Source organism: Lichenostomus cassidix, chromosome 1, assembly GCF_008360975.1.
Source record: "Lichenostomus cassidix isolate B80296 chromosome 1, HeHo_3.0, whole genome shotgun sequence".
Classification (NCBI taxonomy): domain Eukaryota; kingdom Metazoa; phylum Chordata; class Aves; order Passeriformes; family Meliphagidae; genus Lichenostomus; species Lichenostomus cassidix.
The window spans coordinates 89185985-89203841 of record NC_139479.1 but is presented as its reverse complement, the minus strand read 5'-3'; the positions used below and the strand labels follow the sequence as shown (position 1 = coordinate 89203841).

The 17857-nt window shown below is 46.5% G+C and overlaps 1 protein-coding gene across 2 annotated transcripts; it reads left to right on the top strand.

Moving 5' to 3' along the window:
- Positions 1-1190: 1190 nt before the first annotated feature.
- CTC1 (CST telomere replication complex component 1) lies at positions 1191-17669 on the top strand. 2 transcript variants are annotated; one of them, XM_085069998.1, is made up of 24 exons: positions 1191-1249; positions 1327-1466; positions 3812-4058; positions 4954-5150; positions 6758-6902; positions 7278-7580; positions 7739-7867; positions 8199-8425; positions 9930-10101; positions 10183-10383; positions 10618-10744; positions 10946-11060; positions 11402-11861; positions 12190-12279; positions 12559-12702; positions 12979-13049; positions 13847-13956; positions 14286-14451; positions 14688-14774; positions 14859-15018; positions 15477-15541; positions 15788-15950; positions 16111-16237; positions 17179-17669. In XM_085069998.1, exons 1-24 carry the CDS (start codon positions 1229-1231, stop codon positions 17337-17339), a joined length of 3828 nt encoding a protein of 1275 aa, XP_084926124.1. In that variant the 5' UTR covers positions 1191-1228; the 3' UTR covers positions 17340-17669. The 2 variants fall into 2 exon arrangements, with proteins under 2 accessions (XP_084926124.1, XP_084926134.1); XM_085070008.1 differs by lacking the exons at positions 14859-15018; positions 16111-16237; positions 17179-17669 and having other exon boundaries at positions 15788-15923.
- The last annotated feature ends 188 nt before the right edge of the window (positions 17670-17857 follow it).

The window sequence follows — 17857 nt, the reverse complement described above, 5'->3', positions numbered from 1 at the left end:
TAGCAGGGAGACTACAGAGTTGGCTTCTCTGAGAAGCTGCCAGAAGCTTCTCACCTGGCAGAGCCAATGCCAGCTGGCTCCAAGATGGACACACGCTGGTCAAGGCCAAGCCCATCAGTGATGATGGCAGAGCCTCTGGGATAACGTATTTAAGAAGAGGGGAAAAAAGGTTATTGCACAGATGTTATTGCGGCCAGGAAAGAGCAGAGTGAGAATATGTGAAAGAAACAGCTCCGCTGACAACAAGGTCAGTGGAGGAGAAGAGGGAGGAGGTGCTCCACGTACAGAGATGAGATTCCCCTGCAGTCCTCACGAAGACCACAGAGAAGCTGGGTTTCCCTCTGCAGCCCATGGAGGTCCATGGGGATGCAGAAATCCACCTGTAACCCATGGAGGAGTCCCATGCTGGAGCAGGTGGAAGCCCAAAAGGCTTTGACTCCGTGGGAAGCCCTTGCTGGAGCAGGCTCCTGGCAGGGACCTGCAGACCCGCGGAGGGAGAAGCCCACACTGGAGCAGGTTTGCTGGTGAGACCTGTGACCCTCTGAGGAACTCACGCTGGAGCAGGCTGCTCCTAAAGGACTGCACCCCGTGGAAAAGTGACCCGTGTTGGAGCAGCTCTCAGGAACTGTCGCATTGGAGAAATCAGTGCCAGGGACCCCACGCTGGAGCAGGAGACGGACTCCTCTCTGTCCCTGAGCAGTGGCAGAAACAACGTGAGATGAACTGGCTGTAACCTCCATTCCCTGTCTCCCTGCGCCGCTGAGGGGCGGGAGGGACGGATGGGGGGGAAGGTGTTTTTAAGATTTATTTTACTTCTCATTATCCTGCTCTGATTTTCGTAGTAAAGTCAATTAAGTTCAGCCTGTTTTGTCCGTGAGGGTAATCGGTTTGTGATCTCTCCCGGTCCCTCTTGAGCCCGCTGGTCCCACGGTTGAGACCCGTGAACCTTTCGTTTTACTCTCTCTCCCGTGCCCACTGGCGGAAGGCAGCGACAGAGCGGCGTTGGCGGACGCTCCACCCCCGCCCAGTCCCTCCCACACACTGCCGCTCCCGTCCATCGCCGCCCCGCGCGGGAAGGGCGGGAAGGGCCGGGCTGAGGCGGCGGCGGAGGCGATTGGACGGAGGACAGGGAGGGGGCGGAGCCCGCCGCGCGCCGCGCTCCCTGCGACCCCTGCGCGCTTCCCGCCGCCGCGTCGCCACGGCAACGGCGCGAGCCGCGCGGGCCGTCATGGCGGCGCCCAGTGCGGGGGTGAGTGAGGGCTGCGGGAGGCTCTGCTCGCCCCGCCGCCCGGCGCTGAGGCTCTGCTTCTCTGCTTCCCCCCGCAGGAGCAGCGCTGGCTGGCGGCGGCTCGGGACTTCGCTCGGCGGGCGCTCCCGGGGCCGGAGGGCCAGGAGCCAGCGGCGCTGGAGGCGGTGCTGCGGTGCCTGCGGAGCGCGGGCGGAGGGACGCTGCCGCTCGGCTACAGGTGACAGCGGGGCGGGGCGCGTCCGTGCGGCCCTCCGGGAGCTCGGCCCTCCGGGAGCTCGGCCCTCCGGGAGCTCGGCCCTCCGGGAGCTCGGCCCTCCGGGAGCTCGGCCCTCCGGGAGCTCGGCCCTCCGGGAGCTCGGCCCTCCGGGAGCTCGGCGCGGCTCCTTCGTGCGCGATGCCCGCCCCGGATGGCGGCTGTGGGAGGGATGTTACCGAGCAGGGGTAACCGCACGCCTTCCCTTGGCCTCGATGCGGTGTGATGGAGCACCGTGCCCGCCTGTCTGCGGTAGGCAGGGCACGGAACCAAAGTGAGCCATCTCGCCCAGAGGCAGCTGCCGCACTGTGCGGCGTCTGCACGGCAGCTTCCCGGCTGCATGCTGCTGGCCCGCTCAGGAGGATGTTCCTGGGCATGCTCTCCGGAGCTGTTGGCTAGCTAAGCTCAGCGCTCGAGTGTGCATTCTCACAGAGGGGGACTCTAGGATAACATGGTCTGTATTTTAGTTGATAAAAGGCTTTTGGATGCTCAGCATCATGAAGAACATGCGACTTGTTGAGAGATATTGGAAGGTTTGGCTTGTGTAGATCTGTTTCTCTCTTCCTCCAACTTATGGTGCAAGAATGTCTATTAAAACCTCTGGTACAGCCAGTTTTGGGAGAAAAGGTCAACTGGAACTGATAAGCTACTTGTGACCTTTAGCTAATAGTTAGTAAATGTAGGTGGTCTAGCTGTCACGCCAGCTAAACCGATCTCATTCAAGCCATATTTTTTTCTGTGTATTTTATGACATTTAAACCAGAGTTTGGTTTATATTCAGGACAATTAATAGAGAAGAGTTGAATGCACTTGGTATTTATCTTTTGTGAGGCCAGTTGTCTGTTTGTAAGCAGCATGCTACATCCACAACTAACCACCAAGCTCTGGAACATGAGGAGAGAGTGTTTGCATCTTTGTATGTGGTAATTATGAGCCACAAATACAGTGCCCTGCTGCAGTTCTGGTTTCTCCCAAAAAGCCCTCATCACATTTGACAAAAACGTGAGCAGCACTGTGTTTTCCTTGTGGATCATTGGTCCCACTGTTATTCCTGGTGGTGCTCTGTCTCTGAAGATGGAGCACTTGCAGCTAATGGAATTTTCAACTAACCTGTTCAGATTCCTGTGAAGTACACGGCATAAGAATCTACATAAATTCATGTCTTCTGATTTTTTTTTTAATATCTAAATACTATTTATTGATGGTTCAGATCCATCACTCATCTAGACTGGTTTCTGGCTTTGAACTTTTGATCTCTGACTAATCAAGTGAAACTCTTCAAATTGATACCTTTTGAATTTGATAATGCCCTGCTACTGAACACGTGGGTGTTGTGAATAGAGCTCCAGTTTCACAACCTAAAATTGTCAGTGAACTTCACTGGAAACCAGTACCAAAATCACTCACTGGAGAACAGTTTCTGTTGGCTCTTTCAATGTTGATATTAGCATGGACAGAGGACTTGCATTAATTCTCTAGCACAGAAAGTGAGGATGTAAACAGCAATGATGAGTGCTCCCATGGTCATATAAACACTGAAAAGGCTTAGAACCTACTGTGCAGGCTGCCTTGTTCTCCCATGGTCAGTCTAAGCATGATAGATGCTAAACTGTTGGTGGCTTCAGATGTGGTTGATTTGATGTAACATCTCGTTCTCCCCCTGCTGCTGAGGTTAGAGTGGGGGTGGAAGGATTCAGGGCTGGCTTGGCTCTGTTTCTGTAAGTGAAGGCCCAGTCTAAGATTACTGGCTTGTTGTCTCTCAGCTTTGTAGTGTCCAAGCTATCCACAGGAGAGAATTCATTCCCAAACTGTCAGAGTCTTCATCTAGAAGTTGTTCAAGCTTGGTTTTGCTATAGTTCAGCAATTCTAGGACCAAATGATGGAATTAGTGTTTATTTACCTGTCTTTGTTACAAATACATAAACTGTACTGGGTTTTCTCACAGACTGTCCCATTCAAACTAAAACTCTCTGAGCTAGTAACTGTTCTCCTCCCTGTCTCCCTCCACATATACTTGAAAACATGTTCATTTTATTGAGTCTCAATTATTATTCTCTTCAAGTTTTCTCGATGCCTGCTCAGATAACCGTAGAGGCAGAGTCTGTTTTCAGAGAGGATGCTCAAGCAGAACAGACGTATTGAGAGTTGGTTCTTGTCCTGCCACATCATCAGACCACACCAATAGCTGAAGCTCTTTGACTTAGCCAAGCATTGTCCACTGTAGTGACCACTGTAATCCCCAAATTTTGCAAACTGAGTTCTTTGTACATCCTGCTATATTCTTGCTATTCTTTTTTTCTTTTTTCCAGTTTCATCTGCATCTCTGACCTGCAGCATCAGCAGCACATACCATGCTGCAGCCACCTGAGCTGGAGCACTAATGAATTTAAGGAATGGTCTCATCAAGGACAAGGTGCTTTACCCAGGCAGAGCACTTTGCCAAGGACTTACTTGATCTTGGTTGGCTGGTTAACAGATGGAAGGCAAGAAAACCAAGAAAAGTTGGTAGATGGTTGCCTATATGTGAAGGACAATACTGGGATAATTCCATGTGAGGTATGTGTTTGGTCTGAGGGGTTCTGTGTTTTCTCACTTCTGGGACAGGGTCACAAACCACCAGGGGCTTCAGGTGTTCTGCCAGGGTCTAGTGAAGGAAATAACACATCTCTGTAACAGGCAGGAAAACAGCAAGCTCACATTCTGGGCAGAGGATAGAACATGTGAAGTGTGCCATTGCTAGGAGAAGAAATATTGAATGTACTGGCCTGGAAAAAAGAGACAGCCAGTACAGTTCTGTTAAATTCACCACAGTACAAGGTGGCCTGGTAGACCTCTCCTGCTTTGCTGAATTCCATCTGGTGGAGTAGATTTAACTTTCTGGAGAGCTGTAGTGGGTGTTTACTGATGAATTGATGACATACTTTGAGGAAATAATAGCTCACATGGCAATTGACTTTAAAGCCTCCTGAAGGTCATTGCAAGGGGAGTCGAGATAACAAATAACCCCTGGAGTGGTGATGACAGAGCACTGAAGTTGTGCTTTCCAAGGAGACAAAGTCGTGAAAAAAGTTGTATTGGCAAGAACTTCTAACTGAAAACACAGGGGCAAAAGAAAGCAGGCAAGAATTTTAGAAAAACAGTCTAAAAATAACTAAGCCTTGCAGTGAATTAATTATCACTTTTTTATGAGATTGTGACTACAACCCAGGAAGTGCTAGCTGTAGAGCTCAGCAGGTCTGTTCCAGATTTGCATCTGGAAGGACAGAAGTTCTCCATGGAAGGTAAGAGAGTGGGCAGAAAATACTGCTTTCATTTAGTAATGAAGCCCAGCAGTAGGACAAGATTTTGTGATACACTGTCAAGGGTGAATTAGTAATGATCATTGTAAGTAATGCTGGGAAAACATACTGAAGCTCATATCAAGCTTTTATCTCATTATCTTTTGGCTTAGCTCCTGCACTTTGAACTGGAGTGGCTGGAGTCACTGTTTGTCTTCCCAAGCTGGTCATATATACCACAGACAGACCACAGTGCAGCAGGGTACTTGGAAATCCTGGTGGATCCAGTGCCAGTAAATGACCCCAAGGAAATATTTCCAGGCATTCCTGTTACCTCCCCAGTGTCAGCTGAGCCACTGCTTACCTCCAGGTAAACATCTATCATGCTCAACACTATCATAGCACTGTTGCTCTGGCTTGGCAAGTAACATGAAGAACACTTGTCTTAGAAAGACACAAATTCTGTTTCTGCCACTGCTGGAAGCATAGCAGGGAGTGGTGGAGGTAAAAATTACCCAGCAAAGCCACCTTTCTTTAATCATCTGTTTTCCAGGACTTTATTGGAAATTTTTATTCTGTAACTTGAAAAAATAATACCAATTTTAAGTATTTCCAGATGTAATTTCATATTACAGAGAGACTATTAGAACAGTATTGATTCAACTGTCATTAAGGCTAAAATTCACTCTTTTGATTAGCACAACTTTTGGGGTTTTTTTAACCTTCAGTGAACCAAAAATATAATTGAAAGTAATCCTGTAGTGTATTATGATGTTAATATGTGTCTCACTGGTCAAGTTCTGATCAGATCAATGAGATAAAGTGCCAGTGAAGTGTCAACTGATAGAAGTAACTATTTTTTAGTTTACAGAATGTGAAAATGAGTTAATGGAATTGCAAATCTTACTAAGTTGATAATTTCAAGTTGTGCTAGATCATGTTTTCTTGAGTAGAGAATTCTTGGTGTAGTTTAATTACAATGAAATGTCACTAATCATGCTGCTTTAGTTTCTTTTTGGCTATCTTTTGTTTTTATTTGGTTTATCTGCTTGTAAGAAACTTTTATTTTAAGCCTAAGTGTTTGATTTAGCTCAAAGGACCTTTGTTGACAAGAAAACTATTTCCATATGTCAGTATATGTTCTCAGGCTTTTAACTTAAAGCTCTTTTGTTACTGACTGATATCTGACCAATTTTCCTTGTTACTACAAAAATGTTACAGTAGGTGCTGGTGCTATTGTGTGTCTACTACTGGTTGGGGTTTTTTAAAGTCATAAAGTTAGATATTTGTATGTTTTGGAATCAGGAATGTTTTTGTTTAGAGTAAGTGGGGTGGTTATATTCAAGTCCAGTAGGAGCTGAAACGAAAATTACAAACATTTATTTGTTTGAAATCGTTTGGTTTTAAAAAATTTTTTTGAAATGTAGGTTTGAAACAGCAAACAGAATTGATTCAAGAAATATCACCTCTCTTGCCTCTCATCTGCTTTCAGTTTCGCTTCTCTTTCACTCTGTGCCAAGTGTGTTAGAAAGACTCCATTGTTGCTTTCAGGCCTCTTGTTTATAGGCTTAGAGCTTCCACAGTGTTGTGTTCCATGAACCTACAAATCCAAGTTCTGTTTTCTGCAGAAGAATTGCTTGTGACTTTTTTTTCTTATCCTTTAGACCTATAATTAGCTTCTTGTTTATGGTAAAGCCTTTTATAACCTGGCTGTTGTCATGGAGTGTGTGAATTAGTTCAAGACAATCCTTCTGTCTTCGAATACTAAAACATCAAAGGGATTTAGTACAGAAAAGTTAAAGTACAAATTTTATAGCCAAATACTGTTTTGAAAACCTCTCTGAGAGGTTAACCATATTACCTCATTGGATCCTTGGATCCCTTATTCCTAGAAGGTGCATGCTGTATATTTGTTTATTTTGCTTTTGAGCTATTCTTTCATCTTTGATTTCAGTTGCCTCTTCAATTGCCCTCTAGGATTCCATATAACAAGAGCTCAAAGCTTACTGTAGCAGGGGAATTGACCAGGCTCGGGCCTCTCCTTTGTGTTCACCACAAAACATTCTTCTTTCTGTTTCTGAAGTGCTTTGCCTCAGCTGTTTCTGTCCCTGTGCTGGTGCAGGTAAGTACTTGAAATTTTGCTCACAAATTCACTGTCTGTTGATTAATCACTGCTAGTTGATTAATTCTTTGAAGCTTGCCCTTGATTTCCTGGGTTGATTTATTCTTCCTTTTACTAGTGATACTTTTTATTTGCACCCAGTGTACAATAGTCTTTGTATGTAAGAAGTCTAGTTCTGTGCCCTGCAGAAATACAATCCTTCTCCCTCATGCAGTTGCAGTGTCCCTGAATGCCTTGCAGATAACAGCCCTTTGCTAAGAGCATGAGGCAATCCTCTGGAGGGAAAAGGGGGTTTTGGGTGGGGTTATTAGTGTTGGGAAGATTTTTTTTCCACTGAGGTTGATGCTGATGTTGCTCTTGGTTTCTCTGCTCTAGAAACCCAACCAGCTGGTGTGGCATCATGTCTTCCAGCTGGGTCACAGATACACAATAACAGGCCTGAGTATGTCCAGCCTGAAGAAATCTGGACAAAGGATGTTCGTCACCAGCATTTCTTCCTGCCTTCTGCCCTACTGTGCAGAGCAGGTGAGGGAGCAGCCACTGAACAGTGCTTGGCAAGGAGAATCCACTCAGTCTTCTTCCCTTGAGACTGCTGAGCAGCTCAGTGGCTCCCTGGAGCTGAGAGCTGAAGAGGAGAAGCCAAGATCAACCAAAGAGTCCAAGATCATCTCCTATGTGGTAAGGATTCATAGGCTTAGCCTTCACCCATTCATGCTCTGGGGTTTCATCCCCTGGCCTGCAAGGACTTATTTTCATCATGAGTTTATTTCCTTACTGCTCAGGCTTGTGAGTTTCTTCTCTACACTCCTGTAACTTTCTGTTTGCTTTCTGTTTAGGGATTTGTCACCAAAATACTCAATGTCCAAGCTGGCCTCTTTTTACTGGATAACCAAGTCTGCTTGTGCCTTGCTTACCAACCACTGCTGAACTCTGCACGGGGACTCCGACCAGGAGCCTGTGTGGAGGTGAGCTGAGACTTGCAAGTCATGAAGTATTCAGTGGAAAAGACTCAGGCCTTGGGGATGGCTTGAGAGTGTGTGGGTCAGTGGAAGGCTACGGGAACATTGGAATTATTTCAGCAAGTATCTGGAAAAACCTGGAGATCTTACCGCATAGGCTTAGTCAGAGAGTTGATATGATTATTATCTAATTTCTCTCTAAACTGTGCTAAGTGCCTCAGGCCTGACTATAGACAATCCAGTCGAGTGAGAAGGGATTTAGGGTGGGGTGATGGTTTTGAGGGGTGGTGGCAGACTGGCTATCTCTTCTCTTACATTGTATGTCTGTGTATCACAGCTCATCGACGTCCACCTCCTGCAGAAGCCTCTGGTGTCCTTCCCTTTCACTGTACTTGGTGCTTGCCTGAGCAGCACTGTTGTGCTGAAGAGCTTTTCAAGGCTCAGCACCCCCTACCAGCCACTGGCCTCCTCAGGAAATCTCTGCTTACAGCTGCTCTTCCGCTTAAATCTTGGAATGCCACTGTACCTTTGGCTGGTGAGCCTCCTGGAGATGTTTGAAGAGAGGTGAGGAGAATCCTTCTGAAGTCAGCTATGCCTAAATGTGCTTTGTAGGTTACCTGGGTGTATTCTAGGCCAAGGGATCCCAAAGTTACTGTGCTTGGATACTATTAGCAGCAATTGCTTCTGGTTGCTTGGCCTAAGTAAGCCATTCACCCAGACTTCACATCATGTCCAGTTGCTTGTTATCTTGCAGTTGCTCTTATGAGAAAATCCTGTGCATTTTTCAAGTGCAGGTGAGGTAAAGCTGTTGGGAAGCTGCAGCACTTCAGAGCATCGTGCTCACATAATCCTGCCTGGAATGTTTTGTCCTGAAATACAGAAGCACCATAAGGATGTCTGCCTGCCTATGTGGTTTGCTTGGCAGCTCAAGGTGGGCATTGAGGCTGAAGGTGGGAACTGCTGCTACAACTAGATCACAACTGATGTCAAGGCTCTTGTGTCCTGACTGCTCACAGAAGTAGCAGCAGCTGCTCAGCATATCACTTTGAGATATTCTGAGTGTTGCCGGGAGTGTGATCATTTGATGGCCTCTGTCTTGCCAGATTTTCCCACCCATGCTTACCTGTGAGTCTTCCAGATGGCTTCCTGCTCTTCCTGATGCTGCACTCTGTTTGCAGGACACCTGTGGGCCAGTTTCTATGTTTACTTCTGGCTTCTGTTAGTGAAAATATTTGTGTTTGTTCTGGAGCAATTATGGTTAGTCACTGTAACTGCTGCCTTGGGCTAAAATACATACATTTCAATCTCAGTCAGGTAGCAGTTTATAGAATGCTTAGTGTTCCTGTGCTTTACTGGCACTGTGGAATTTTGCCCATGCTTTCTAATAAGGTGGCTTCAGTTTTGCCCTGGGAATTATGCTAGCTGCAAGTTTCAGGTGTTACTATCTTTTTCACTTCCTTTAAATGTGATTGCTAAGTCCTGCTACTGTTTAAAAATTGTTCCAGTGAGATAGTTGCTATCTCTTTTCATTTGAGTTCACTTTCTGTTATTATTTCAAGTCATATTTTGGCTGGCAGTGTGATCACTTCCAGGCATTCAAAAGCAGTAAGCTAAACTTTTGATAGTAATTTTACATGAGGAAAATATTGGAACAAGACTAGACTGTGGTTGTTTCTGCCTTGTGATTTTTTTGCATTCTATGAAAGAAAGCCAAGTGTACCTGGCATCAGTCATCATATCAAGCCTAGCCAAAATGCGTGGAGATCCATTTGTATGACTTAGAGAGGAATTATTTTTATGTGGTTTGGCCTTTTGGCCACTTGAGTTTCAAGATTTTGCCAGTTTGTCCATTTCTGTGTATTTTCCTGTTCCTGGTCTGTCATCATAAATCTGCATCAGCCTTAAATGTTCTATTCTTTTATCACTTCATGTTTTTGTGATCTCCTTAGTTCTTGTCGTACACAACATATTCACTCATAACAAACAGAATGTATCCCTGACTCAGATGCAAGACTCACTAAAATGCAAGGACTACTTGTGCTTTTAATGCTCATAACTTTTTTTCCAGGTTTTCTTGTTTCTTTGGGCGCCGTCGACTCCTTAGCTCTACACACCAAATCCCTGGAGCTGCTGAAAAGTTCCTTGTCCCCCTTCTGCAAGCTATGGTGCCAGACAGAGAGGAAGCAAGAGATATTTATAATGAAATTTTAGCAGAAAGACACCAGTGTCCCCTGCAGAAAGTGAGTAAATGTTCTATGAGCTGTTTTGTGTTTGTCTGGTGGGACAAAACTCAGCTGATTTGTTCTTTCTTTTGTTCATAGTATTTGCCTCTGAACCCTCCCTGCCAGGCCCCATCTCTGTCTGCAGTTTGTCATGTGGCAGAACAGAAGAGCTGGGAAGGCTTCAGTCCATCACAGTTGCTTTCCCCCTTGGAGGCACAGCATATGGGCACCCAGGAGCTGAATCGCAGACTGGCCTGGTCCTACTGCACACTCCTAGCAGGAAGTTTCCAGCCCCGACTGGTAAGTGCCTTGTTTCCTTCCCTGCCTGTGCCTTGAGAGCTCTGGGTTCTCACCATGCCTTCCAGCACCCTGTCCAGTGCATGCCTGTTCCTCCTGCTAGGGAATGACACTGTTTTTGTCATTGTGGTGTGGTGAAAACTGACTGAATTTGAGCTGCTGCTACACACACTTTGATTTATGGCTTTCAAAGAAAGGAATTGTTTGATGCTCTTTGCAGCTTCGTTTCTGTTGTAGATACTTCTGGGTGTGCTGAGGGTCTCTTCCAGGAGCAGTTCCCTCCAGCTGCAGGACAAGAGCAGCACACTTCCCTGTGTGATCTCCCATAGGGATGGCAGCCCCTTTGCCCAGACAGCTCTCATAGGTATGTCCCAACAAACTGTATTTGAGTGCTGAGCTTTTGCTTTTCTGCCTTCCAGCTCCAAAACAAGGAAGAAGAGATGTGGTGTGGAGATGCTGAGCTGCCCACTGCCTGACCTCGTGACTTGAAAATGAGGATATTGACCTTACTGGTTTTATGTTCTCTTTTTATTTAGCTCAGCTCCTTTCTCTGATGTGTTTGCAGGATCACTCTTGAAGGTGGAAAACTACCAACTTGTAGTGGAGAGATTCCTTAAGACTGATTTTCCCTCCTGGGAGCACCTGGAAAATCTGGAACATGTGAGAGAGAAAAAAGCTAGGTGAGTCTCTTTATTAATTGTGCAGGTAAAATCATCACTTTCCAGTTCCATGAGTATTTTGGACTATGGTAAGACTTCTTATCAACGTAGCATTTCAGTGCCAAAGCAACTGTTCATTGTTAATTGCATAAAATGAACTCTTTCTCAGCAACAAACCCACCATCTCCATTTTGTTCAGAATACATGCAGCCTGGGAGCTGCCCTTCACTTCACTCTTTCCCTCTGCTCCTGCTGGGTGCCTGTGGAGCACTCACCAAAAATGCTTTTCCCAGGTGACTGCTTGTTTTGGGCAGCCACCTGTCAGGAACAGGGAGTTTCACTGCTCCCATTTGTCATTTCAGAGTCTATGTGCAGTTCTACTTTGAGGATGTTCAGGTTATCCATGCTGCTGAAGGACAAATCCAGAAAGGCCTGAGGAGTGGAAACAGCACCTCTTTGAGGAAGAAAGATAGCAGCATAACATCTGAGCTGGAAACCCCAGAGGCAAAAATGCTGAAATTGGAGGATCCCAAGGCAAATAGTGGCAGAGATGAGAGCTGTCAGGGGGCCCAGAGCAGCACCAGAACAACGAGCTGTGTATCTCACCTGTTCTTGGTTACCCAGAAGGAAGGTCTCATGTTGCGCAATTACCAACAGTCTGGAGAAGAAGATAAAGAAGCGCAGGAGCTGCAGTGCAGTTTCCAAGCCACAGTGCTGTGGCTGGGCAGACCACAGCTCTGGAGCCATGCCAGAGAAATTGGGAATCTGCCAGAGCTGGAAGAGACAGGCCCTGATGGAGAGGAGGGTGTGACACAGCAAGAGGTGAGGCCGCTTTGGGTTGTGGTTTGATAGGTCTGGGAGCTGGCTCCTCAGGAGCTGGTGTGGTAATTTAGTATCAGTGGGAAAGTGATTTCTGTGTTGGGTACAATTGTGTGTTTGTGCTGGCAAATTCCTTCTTACGCTTCAAGCAATTTCCATCTCCTCTCTGTCACCTTCCTGTAAATCCATCTGCTTTCTCTTACTCTTGGTGATTCTAACCTTACTTCTCAATCAAGACATCCTCTGGGCTGGGCATGCTCTCTTTGCTGCATTTTCATTCCATACCTAACAGTTCTCATCACCTCTCTCTCTCTCCTCCCATCCCCACCAGGCACTGCTGCTCTTCATGGGGAAGTCTCTGCGATGGTTTCCATTCCTGCACGTGGATGGACTGTATCGCTTCCTTGTGCCCTGCTGCTCGGTAAGAGAGAAGTTGTCTTGCTGTTCTCTCTTGGAGACTTTTGCTGAACTGCGTGTGGGAGTCAAGGAGTCAGAGAGTGACTAAGCTGTTTTCAAGGCTTGGAATTTCCTTCTGTCTTGCCAAGAAACTGCTTCAGTTCAGTGCTCGATTAAAATTCTCAGCGCTCTGAGTTCAGTGGAATTTTTTTTTTTGTTCTGTAAACCATTGTTCTTCACTTTTTTCCTATCTAACTTTAATCTCCTTCCTTCTAATAATCTTGCCTTGTCACTCTTATTTCAGGACTTGGAAGTGTTCGGCAAGCTCTGTTTTCCACCTGTGCCAGCAACATTCCTGAGCAGGCCATCCTGCCCCCTGTGCCTGCCTGTCCAAGACAGCTGGCACTTACAGCATGAGACCTGGATCTCCTGTCTGCCTGAGCATCAGGTATGCAGTGCCTCATTGCTCAGGGCTTTCACAGGCTACTTGTATCTCTCCAGAGCTAGCTAGTGAAAAATCAGGACAGAGTATCTTGTTGAGACTGTTCTGCTCTAAGCTCCATCAGAGGCTGCTGCTGGGCTTCACATTTTCCTGCTTCATAATTCATTTGGAGAGGAAGCATGAGTGGCTTGACCTAGCTGTGAGCATGCAGAGCATTTCTGCTCTGGCTGGGGATGCCTGTAAACTGCAAGCCATCTGAGGCTGTATCTCCCTCCCTTCTAGCTGACAGCCATGTCAATGCTGACAGGCATGGACCAGAGATCTTCCTCCATTCCAGAAGTGCTTAGCAGCAGGTATGTTGGTCTGCCCCAAATTACAAGTGACAGTGTCTTAGTGAATGGCTCTGTGTTAATTTTTATTTGGAACAGTGCTATATTAAACTGTGATAAAACATCCACCCTAGGAATATGGTTTGGAAATTTACCTCTGTGCTAGTAGTCCAGACTTCTCCCATCCTGGTTATCAAAGCTAAAGGGATTGTAGGTGACAAGACTGCAAAATGGTGTCAGAAAATGGTTTGGTTGCTGCTAGTGTGGACTAGGTCCCAAAGGTGTCTGTCAAATTCCTGTCAGAAGTGGAAACAAACACAGCAGGGAAAATGAAACTTAATATATTATATTATATTTTTGTTGGTTTTAGATGGTTTTAGCGTACCTTGCTCAAACAAATACTATGGTTGGAAGCTTTTCTGTTTAAAGCATGTTTAATCTGGGGTGATATGCATGTACACTGGATTTTTCACCAGTGCCTTATGATAAACTGTGTTTTCTTTGTTTGGCTTCTTCCTCTAATTCAGAAAAACAATTAGGAGTTTATCAGATAGGAAGGCTGTAATGCCTCACCCTTCTTCTTCACTGCTGAGCCTGAAGAAGCAGAAAGCAAGCTAAAGGGGCCTCTTGTCCCTGGGAGGGGTAAGCTGCAGCAAGCTGCCCTAAATCCAGTGGCTCAGGTGCTCAAGGGCATCTTCCCCAGAAACTGGGCTTAAGCAACAGTGCTCCACTTCATCCTGTCCTTTGTGGCAATCTTGAAGTCAAGTCTTCTTCCACACTCTTTATCTTCAGGCAGAACAAAAATCCTGGTCTGCTCTCAGTTTCACAGGTTCCCTTGTTTCTTTCTGTGGTGAGATTGTGGAGAGGACCTTGTGTGCCTCTCCCAAGAATGAGAAGCCACCTGTGATCCTTGGCCTTCCAAAGCACAAAGGTAAGATTGTGGCAGCCTGTCGAGAAGCAGCAGGTTGGTTCTTCCTTCTTTCTGTTTAGAGAGCCAATGCACTTGGCTAACTGTGCTGCTCTGTCCGGGAATAGTGGAAGTATGCCAGGATTTTGCATCCTGTTGCATGTCAAAGGGTTAGGCACACTGCGTGTGTGGAGATGGGAATGGGAATGTGGTACCTGGAAAACCTGGGAGGTGGAACAGTGATAGCCTTCTTGTGAAGGGAGGAAAAGCCCCTCTAGCAGGCCCAGCCCAGTGACAGGCCATGCTGCCTGTGTGTGTGAGCTCATGGTCTGTGTGGTTCTGTGCCTCCTCAGGGACTCTGCTGTCCAGGGATCACAGCGTGAAGCTCAGCGTCTCAGCTGCTCCAGGCTCCCCTATTGTCATGGACATTTACATTACTGCCACCTACCTGCAGCATGTCTGGGGTTTGCTACCTGGAGCCAAGATCCTCTTCCAGAATTTAGAACGCAAGATCTCAAGGTGCTCCTGTCTTTAGAGCCCTGATCTAGTCCCTGACCTCTTACTGTCTTTGAAAGCATCTCTTAATCTGATGTCCCATATGGACTTTCCTTATCTCTTGTCCATACCTTCATGTCTCCCAGTCCCTTACCACAAATTATTTTCCTACCATATTACAAAGGGTAATCCAGCCATCCCAAGAAAAATGATTTTGGTTTCCGTGAGCTCTTTCTGACATCTGCTCTTCCATATTGCAGATTCAATAATGTTTATTGCATATACATTGCCTCCAGCTGTGTGAGCATCATATCTCTGCCAGCTTCTCACCTACCTTTTCCATCTAGGTAAGTTTTGGGTCTGTTCTCATTTTACACTGTCCCAAGAAATGCTTCTGTGTTCCAAGCTTCTCAAATTCCTATTTCTTGTAGTCCTGCAGGAGAAGCCTCCTCCCCCTCACTAGTGTTTCTATCCAGCTTGAGACCTCAGCAGCAAAACCTTCCCCAGGCCCGGATTTTATGCCACTTGTCCTGTGTACTGACTGTGTGCCTGCAGTGGGTTTGCTCACTTTGCAGCTGCATCTTCAAAGAGGTATTCAAGCTTCCACAAAGATAATTTGGGAGAGGTCTTGCAGATTTTTTTATTCTGACTTCTCCTTTGCTACCATGTAGAAGAACAATTTCAGACCCTCTTTTTCCAGTGTCTGGGAAGGACTTGTATATTAGAAAGGGACCAAAGTGATAACTGATTAGATGTATCTGATGACAGGCAGGTTGGCAGGTAGGACAGGGTGAAGGGAGGATATTGAAGAGGACAATCCTGCTCTGTTAATGCTCTGCTCTTCCCATGTTCATTGCTATTGGGAATCAGCACCTTGCAGCAGGTGATTTTTCTCTCCGTATAAACTTTTCTCAAGACGCTAATTGGAAACGCAGTGAAATTGTTTAAACCTTTGCATATGTAATTAGGAAAGGGTTAAAATAAGCAGTGGCCCTTCCCCTCCTCTCTTAAACCACCCATACATAGCTGTAGCTTTATTCTTCCTTCAGGGGAGGTGCACTCGACACAATCCTCCATGTCCATCACACACAGGAGTGAGGCAAGCCAGTGCACGGTAAGTGCTGTAGGGACTGGATGTGGGAAGAGGTGGAGATGAGAGAGCAATTTACACCTCAGACAGGAGAGGGAAATTCAGTTCAAGGATGGAATGTGAAGAGAACAGCAAAGATCAAGTTATCACATCTTCTGAGATGTGAACAAGCTCTCTACTGAGATCTGTTGTCTCGGGTGTGACATTTGTGAAGGAGGCAGGCATTGCCCTCCCCTCCTTCTGATCCCACCCTGCCTGCTCTCTGTGCAGGGTGCTGGTGGAGGATGGAACAGGTGAAGCTGTGGTGCTGTGCAGGAATGAACATGTGGCAGCAGTGCTGGGCCTGAGTCCTCCCGAGTGGGAAGCTGTGCAGAGCTGTGTGCAGAGCAGGGGCAGCTTGTGCATTCAGCACGGGGAAGCTCCTGGCACAGGGGTGAGTGGGTTATTCCAGCAGCAATTGCAGTGTGCTGGGCTCAAGTCTTGGCTGGACATGATTTCCCTTTGCTCTGGGTGTGTGGGTGTTCCAGAGCCTCCCTGCCTTGCTCTGAACACGCCCTGGCACTCCTCTGAACACTCCTTCCTTCCTTCCTCAGTGTCTAGAGGAACCTGAGGATCTCGTTGCTTGCTACCTAAGGAGTCTGTGCAGGAGTCCTCTCATCTGTCGCCCTATTCTGTTGGATTTCAGCCTAGACAGGAAGCCCTCCAAGATCCTGCAGCCTGGTGAGCAAGTACTGCTGGCTGTTCTAACATTTGGTGTGGGAGGGAAGGAAGGGAGGAGGCATCTCACCAGGATGGGGAAGGAGAGCTGCTTTCACTGCCCACAAAGCAAGATCTTTGAACAATTTTCCTGGAATTATGAACTCTCTAGTGTAGAGCTAAAATGTGTCTTAGTAGATCTGTGGTTACAAAAATAGAGAAATAATATTATGGCAGTCATTAAAACAACACATGAGTTTTTCTACTTCACACAGAAACTTAGAGCCATTTTTGAGAAACATTCCCAGTCCTTGGCTGGGACAGGAAACTGATCAGCCAGAGTTATCCTGCAGACCTCTCAAATCAAGTGGGTTTTGACTTTAGACAGAACAGCGTGTAAGGCTCAATACTAGCCTGGAAATCCCCACCTAGAAATCAGCACTGAAGTGTTTTCAATTCATCAGTGCTGAGGTCCGAGCTCATGCTGCCACAACTGCAGTTGCTGTGTTAAGGGGACATTCTTCACACCAGTTCTTCACACTGTTTGCACAGGTGCCTAGTGCTTAAGTTTGAGTCCAGGTGCTGCAGGGGTTGATTTGCTAAGCTCACCAGAGGATGCTCTGCAGTGGAGACTCTTTCTGGCTGTTGTGTACACTGTCTGTAAAGGCAGGTTGCTGATACTGAGGGAGGATACAAAGCTCAGTGCATCAGCTCTGTGAGCAGCACATGGTTTTCACAGCATTTCACAATGTAGAATGTCTATTTCCTCCAAGTTGGAGGGCTGCTGATGGAATGCATCATCTGCCTCCATCCTGGAATCATTCATCATGCTGTGCTTTGAGGTTTAGCAGATGCCAAGCAGCTGCTGCAAGGCCTTCCCTCCCTCAGCAACTTGTGCAGCTGTGTGCTAGAGCAGAGCCAGAGCCCTGTATTGAGTTGTTACCAGTTGTATCTTTCCCCTGCAGCTCCCTTGCAGCTGAGGAATTTTCGTTGTGGTGAAGTCGAGTTTGTGTCACAAGTGGGACCTCGTCTGAGCCTGCTGTGCCTGAATGTGGAGGAAGTGGGACAAGATGCCTTACGCTACCTGAACAGCCAGAGGATAAAGAGGACATCCAGTTCCTGCTGAGTGGGAGCCACTGCTTAACATCTCTCCCACTGGGAGAGAAATTAGAGAAATACCTACTGGGATCTGGAGCTTTTTTTAATCTCCTTTCCAGGGGGAGCACAAGCCTGTGAGCACAGGGTGAAGCTTGCAGTCAAGAAGCTGCTGTGACTTGTGGAACTCCTGAATGGTCACTGTGGGCCATTGTCAACCAGTGATACTGGGCTACATTTTGGAAGAGAGATGTTCAGTACTTCCTATGTGACAGCTGCTGGCTTGGGCCCAAGGCACACAATGTGTGCATTTTGTGTGGTAGTATCTACTAAATAAAGCTATTAAAATACTACTTAAAGATATCTGTTTTAGTATCAGTTTTAGTATCAGTTTTAGTATCTATTTTAATATTAAGGTTTACTTGCTAAATGGGGCCCATTAACAAAACTATGCAGTTCCCACAGGGTATGGTCTTCTTAACCTAATTGAAATTATTAAAATTACATTTTAAAGCATTTCCTTCAAGAAGAGAAGGGAAAGTGAGTAAG